General features: G+C 39.4%; 1 protein-coding gene across 2 annotated transcripts; it reads right to left on the bottom strand.

Moving 5' to 3' along the window:
- Nucleotides 1-6,630, bottom strand: LOC131330323 (major pollen allergen Ole e 10-like). Of its 2 annotated transcripts, none has more exons than XM_058363872.1 (4): nt 6,300-6,630; nt 1,179-1,688; nt 631-661; nt 1-527 (listed from the first exon to the last, which is right to left on the bottom strand). In XM_058363872.1, exons 1-4 carry the CDS (start codon nt 6,361-6,363, stop codon nt 353-355), a joined length of 780 nt encoding a protein of 259 aa, XP_058219855.1. In that variant the 5' UTR covers nt 6,364-6,630; the 3' UTR covers nt 1-352. The 2 variants fall into 2 exon arrangements, with proteins under 2 accessions (XP_058219855.1, XP_058219856.1); XM_058363873.1 differs by lacking the exon at nt 6,300-6,630 and adding an exon at nt 2,074-2,299.
- Nucleotides 6,631-7,030: the final 400 nt, after the last annotated feature.

Here is a 7,030-nt window from a genome sequence, read left to right as displayed (position 1 = left end):
TTTTGAGCTCTACCAAAATTCTCCTTCCACCATTCACAAAACAATGTTCATAGGATAGTCCCAAACACCTTAACAATGTTATACCTGAACTACAACAAGGTGGGGTGAACTATGATTTCTAACAAAGAAAAACCAAAAACTCATCAGATTGATCTCTCTCTAGACCAATCTCCCTCTCCCACAGCTATCACATGTACACAAAATATATCAATTTCAAACTAAGGCCTTGATATTGAAGCCCCTGCTTAATCAGCATGTAGACATCTACGTCCCTGTTGGTCTGGTAAAAAAGCCAACTTGTCAGCAAACCAAGCAAATTTCCAACCCATTCCGGAGAAGGAAAGTAGCGGTGTCATTTGCAGATGAAATACGGGTGGTTTTTGGCTAGCACAATCATCACCAGCAGTGTTAAAATCGAGAATCCAGGCCTTGGCATGGCAGCTGCTGAACCGGTGGGGTTCGAAGGTCCTGCACCAAAAACCGTCGATCCACTTGAATTGGTTGTGTTTAGAACTGATGAGCTTGTGCTGCATTTTGAAACACAAAAGATCATGATCAGTGTCTCTTTCTCAGCTCACTATGCAAATTGGAAAAAAGAAAAAAAAGAGCTACATGTGCAAGAAAGATCACCTAGTTGATTGATATTGACAGGTCCCATTACCTGTGGACAAGGGAAAAAAAAACATGAAATATGGAAGCACATGTGACATATATACTGCTGTATACCAACAATCAGCAAAGACATATCAAGAAAGTGAGAGGGCATATCTAACTACTTTCACAAATATGATTCCAAACTGAGCTAGGATTTTGACCGGAAAATGAAATGTTGAGGCTAGGATTTATTCTCTTATACAAGACGACGACATCTACACCTACCCAAAACCATAAGATTACCCAAAACAATAAGATTACGCTTAATAAAGTGTTTCGAAATAACATTATAAGAGACGGAATAGCATTATTATTCCAAATTGCAATAGGATTACTCATAATAGGATTATAGGTAGTTGACTGTTATTTACCCAAGGTGGAGGAATAAGAGAGTTCCACTGATCAGCCTAATAACGTGTGTACAACATGTTATAACTGTTTTACTCTACTGACTTTTTTTACTCATAAGTACAAGTAACCAGCATAAGTAGTAATGATATTGTTGAGAAGAAGAGGTAGCTTACTTGGATCAGTGCTAGTAATAACAGCAGTGCCACCAAAATTGCAGCTATTTGGGACTGGATTCTTCTGGAAGTAGCTATTGAATGCATAAGAAGCATGGTCCCGGTTTGTATTTGGCTGGTAACAACCCCCACCGGACTGAATCGCTGAGCAGTCGGCCCCACCGTACCCACAGGCATAATCTAAAGCAACCTGTAATGCAGTTTGTGATGCAGATTGGCTAGCAACACACCAGCTCCCGCCTGAAGATGCCGGGGAAGTGGTGGCTGGTGTTGTGACTGGGTTGTTGGTGGTGGCGGTGGCGGTCCCAGGTGAGTCGGGGTTTGAAACCGCTGGATTAACCACCGGAAATGTAGGCATTGGAGTGCTGGGATTTGTGGTTGGAACTGTTGGTAAAGGGGTTGTGATGTCTGCTTGGGTGGTAGAAATGGAGGCAGAGAAGAGTAGTTCCTCGTCATGGCTTATTTGTTTTTTGTGTGCTAGAACTGACTGTCTCTCTGTCAAACCAGAACCTGATAATTGAAAGAGATATCAGATGGATTCCTGATCTTCAAATTCGGCATATATGGACAGATATACACAAGTCAAGAGCTACTACTTCAGATACAACCCACAAAAGGAGAGAAACCTTGTAAATATCAATCACGGAGTTGTGAACTCATCACTCTTAAGAAAAAAAACATCGGCCATATCCATTCTGGTGATATATTCTGGTCAGAGGTTCTACAAGAATAACACTTTACAAAGAGTGAATATTTTTGGTTCATACTAAGGCAATCAAGACTAAGATTTTTGGTATGTAAAAACATCAAGAATCTGCGGATTAGAAATCACTGGTTCATAAACCGAACAGAGTCCAAAAGCTCCTGCTTCCAGGAGAGTTTGAGATAACAGTACCTAGTACCACCTGGAGCGATGATCTGGTGATAACTGATTAGTAACATACTCTCTCATGTGGTTTGGTATCTAGGAGGTCATTGGTTCGAGTCTCTTGGGTGACGGTTGCAGAGAGACATAGCCATTAGTCCTAGGCCACTAGTTTCTTGCCAGTTTCCACTATGCCCTTTGGTGGGATTGTTTTAGCATCTAGCCAATCCTGAGGGAGCACCGCGTGCATTACCCCGCGGTGCTCTAGGCTCCCAGCAGATGGACTCTTTCGCTCACCCTCAGAGCGAGTATCAAAGGGGTTGTCATTTTGGTCACCATCTCCTACCTTTTTGGCTTCGCAAAAGATCGCGGTAGTATACCCATTCCTCTCTCTTTTTTCCCCTCTTTTTTGTAGAGAGTTGGGCTTGTTCGTTTGGGGTACTCAAAACCCGTGTGCACGGTCCCCGATAAAATTTCTCTATCTATCTCTCTCCACTTATTACACTTTAACACCTCCCTCAAAACCCAAACCGAATAGGAATGATTTTCATAAGACTTGAAACCTTCCAAAATGCTTGGGGCTATATAATTTGTTGCGTGCCTAATCATGACCTACAAGAGCATCTACAGCAGAAGGGCAAATATCCTGCCACTGCCTAATTAGGCAGATGGTCTGGCAAGTGACCTCTCCAGCGGGTCGCTAAACTTGTTGCAATATTGTCACTACCCCATCTATTCTGGCAATTTTTTGGCAGCAATAGCAGGAAAACTACAGTAAAAGTTTGGTTCCTGGGAATATCAATTTTTGTTAGGGTAAGTTTAAATCTCATTAAGAAACAAATCGAAAGAGGAATAAGGGAGTATCCTACAATTTTGAACAACCACGCCGGAAGTAACAAAAAACAGACACTCCAAGATCATTCCAAAGGACTAGAAACACAGCGACAAGCCAAAGGACTGACAGAACAGTCTAAAGAAATGGGGTTTTTAGGCCATATATGCAAGCATCAATGCCCCTGCCTTCAAAACATGTTCCCAGGCCTCGCCAATTCTTCTATTTTCAAAAGTGGGCACATTCTTCATCGACGCCAAACAAACTGTAATGTTACTAATAGTAAGCTGATAACCCGTTGACTATCTATACTCTTTGTTGAAACACTCTTGTTCCTTTCTTTCCATATATATGACATAAAGCAGCTGAGAAGGCTACCTTGAAAACCACATCGCTGGGAGTTCTTCCCATCCTGTGATCAACAGCCCAATCTAGCTCACATCCCATATCACAGGATTTCTAGCAATACCACGTTTAGACAAGAGTCCCTTCCATACATTAGCAGAGAAGGTGCATTCAAAAAATACGCGCACGAGATTACTCACAAGTCACAAGTAACCACTGCGCAGCCTCCAAAGCAGATCATGGGCATGCCCCGTTTGCTCAATCTGCCGTTTCTAGAGCCTTTCCCTAATAGCCAGCCATAGGAAAATGACTAAAACATTCTACAGGTGCACCAATGACAAGTAAGAGCTCAGTTCTAATAGCTTGCCAAGCGGATTTGGAATTGTAGAAACTAGTAGCAGTACGCCAGTACCCATCCACACTACCTCATTCAAAACCAAAGTTAGGGACCAGAGTTGCCAGAGTTTGAGCAATAATCTCCTGAATTGCAGAGCTTCTGCCCCAAGGGCATTTCCGCTCTCCATTTGAAATCACAAAACTCACTTTATCTGGCCTTAGGAAATATTTTCGTCTTCATCCAACCATCAAAAACCTGATCCTCCACCCTTTATACATTACTTATCCCACCCAAATCAAACAAAGTACAGCTAATATCACATTACATCCAATCCCATTTAGTATCTCGGGGGCCAGGGATCCAATCATTAATCCCACATTTTCTAATCCTTCAAAAAGATAATCGGACAAGCAAACCTTCAATATTCTTCAGAATTTCCGGAGGGAGACTAAAATGGAACTGCAATATACGAGGTGCTAGTTAGAACTGAGGTAATTAATTGGGCTCTTCGCCCATGGCCCCAGATGGTATCCTAGCAAAGATTTTGTCCTTCGGCATGTTGGAATCAGTGTTGTTAAGTCTAGCAGTGATCAAAGGGACCACTTTTTACTCCACAGGAAGGATAGTTTCTGGAATAGCAAGAATGCTTCCTAAGCTACTCTTGAATTCAGAATTAAATGCAGAAATAACATAGCACATTTACTCAAATTAGGCTGGAGACCTGAGTACTTGAAAATCCTAGAGATCCATCAATGGTGCAAAACGTCTTGTGTATCAGCCCTGGCCCCAGGGCAGACACAAGGGGGCACCGAGGGTGTCTGGGCCCTGCACAACTCCAAATAACTTATTATACTACTTTTTGAGATTATTTTGGAAAGTTTTTACAGGATCAGCCCATGCTGGTCTCAATGAGGGAAAAAAAGCAAACAAAGTTCTTCGGTGTAAAAAAAAAATGCCTAAAATTTAAAGTTATCAACCATTTTTTGGTCATAGGTTGTTAGGTACAATATTAAATGACGGTTACATGTATACACCGAATCTCGTCTCTTTCTCATAACTAACTAGTTCTAGCAATATATCAAAAAATATTTGTGATTCGGGCACCTGCTGAGTACAAAATCTTACGTCCACGTCCGCTATCAGCCCCACTTGTAATGAGTAAATCACCAGCAAAGACAAAAGATGTGGGAGCCTTGTGCTCTCATACTTTGGGTGGTAAGTAAACCCTACTTTATCAATCTTTATAGTAAAACAACAAGGATGTCAAATCTTCCATTGCCAGCAAAAAAAGGCAGGGCGAAATGGGATCCCCTTGCCTTACCTTTTTCCGAAAAAAATAACCTGCCCCGACGGTGCCACATACTGCGTGTGGGGACAACTTCGTTTCTCCACACAAATGATCTAAGCCATTCAAAAGTTTTAAAATAATTTGTCGAGTGGCCTTGTCAAAAATCAGTTCAATTGGATATTCACTAGTGTTTGATCCAATCTTTCAATTTTTCATAACACAATCAGCAAAAACCATGCTCCGAATATTTCATCAAACGAAATAACAAAAGTAGGTTGACAGATTCTTGGACCTAAAAATCACAACAAATACTAAAGAAAGAAACCGAAAATGCTAAAAACCCACTTTTAGAAGTGGACATGCAGTAGCCAGTAAGAGAGAGGGTCGAGAGTCGGAAGAGATCTGTGGACGGTATGGCACAAGGAATTTTTCCACTCTGTCTGGAACTATAGACAGAAAATAATTACTCCTGACAGTAAAAATTTAATAGAGAAAAATATTTTTCTCTTCAATATTTTTATTTTTAATTTCTCTCACTTTGTTTTCAAATCAAACAGTGGAAGATTTTTTATTATTTTTTTTTCCTTCCTTTCTCGAAGTTCCAAACGAATTTTGACTTCTGTTTTCAGTTTTTGAAAAATTAAAAGTATTTGCTCCAACGGCTACCAGTATTCAGAATATTTGACATGTTGCATTTTCCGGAAAAAAAGAAGAAGAAGAAGAACACTTCTTATTTTATTTACTTCTTCCGTTCCCAATTTTTTAGTCTCAGTTAACACTTTTTGTTGTTCCGAAAATATTGTCGCACTTTCAAACCTACTTTTAAATCAATAGTATTAAAAAAATTAAAAAAATAATGATTGAAGGGTAAAATAGAAAAATATGGTGATTAGACATGGAATTATTATGTTTCCTTGTATAGTTGGAATTCAAAAAATAACTGAAAAACGAGGACGGATGGAGTAAATTTTTTTTTTTTTTTTTTGTGAAAGTGGAATACAGCACACCTTGAAACACATGTAAAACTAAAACATAGCGTCATTAAAAAGCTATCCGATTTGCATAAAAGAACAAAAAATGGTTCAGAACAGGGGAACCAATGTCTGCTGGGAAATCAAATCCAGAACACCAACCTTTTCAAATTGAAAACCTTTGGCATGTTACAGGAAATTGATTCGGCTCTTTTCGCGCAAAGGGCGAATGCGGGTGTGCCGGTGCCAAAAACAGGCATAAACACTATGATTACATGAATTAGAAACTCATAAATGAAGATCAGAGATGGGTTTAGATTGTAGAGTCTAGTTAAGAAAACAGAAACAGAAGCATTTTGGAATGACAAATAGCAGAAAATAAGATTCCGAATTTCCAATATCAGAGAAGAAATAATTGAACCAAGAGATGCAGATGGGGTACAGAATCATGATAAGGAATAGAATCAAGACCGAGAAAATCACCTGAACAAAGAAGGAAAAGGCCTAAGTGGATGAATACAAGACAATGAAGAATCCTTCTACTCATTCTCTCTAAACTTGTTTTGTTGCTGAGCTCCTACTTCTGCTTCATCTCCTCTTTATATATATACTCCACTGGAGTGCTGTTTTTCGGATATACAGTTTGGTTTTTCCTTCTGTTTGAAACAAAGAAAGACAAACGTATATATCTCAAACCAGAGGATCATAATTACCTTGTTGGAAAGTTGAGAACAGAGGACTTTGTGTCCTCTATGATATGTATAAATATATCCTAGAGAGAGAGAGAGAGAGAGAGAGTATAATACAATTACTATAATAGAACTTGAGAATGAATGGGGGGGAGGTGCAAGCGAGAGAAAGTGGGAAAAAGAGGGAAAGGTGGAAGGAAGAGAAGGAATAATAAAGCGAAAGAGGTAATTGTTTGGAATTTTAGTGTGGGGTATGACTTGAAGGAGTGATGATGGTAATGATGTGGATGATATTTGGGATTCTACCTTTTTTCCAATTGGTGCTTCAACTTTTTACTACCTCTTAAAACTTTTTACAGGTACCCAAGAGCCAATGGTATTGAAGCATGGACCAAGGTTGAAGGTCAAAGTAACAATTTTAGAGCATCCACAGATAAATAATCAAAAGTGAATACTTAAAAGTTGTCATATTATTTTTTAATTAGTCATTTAAGATATTGCTAAAATTAACAATATAGATATCCA

The sequence above is a fragment of the Rhododendron vialii genome, chromosome 6a, assembly GCF_030253575.1.
Source record: "Rhododendron vialii isolate Sample 1 chromosome 6a, ASM3025357v1".
Classification (NCBI taxonomy): domain Eukaryota; kingdom Viridiplantae; phylum Streptophyta; class Magnoliopsida; order Ericales; family Ericaceae; genus Rhododendron; species Rhododendron vialii.
The sequence above is the reverse complement of the archived record's forward strand: the minus strand, read 5'-3'. Positions and strand labels throughout refer to the sequence as shown.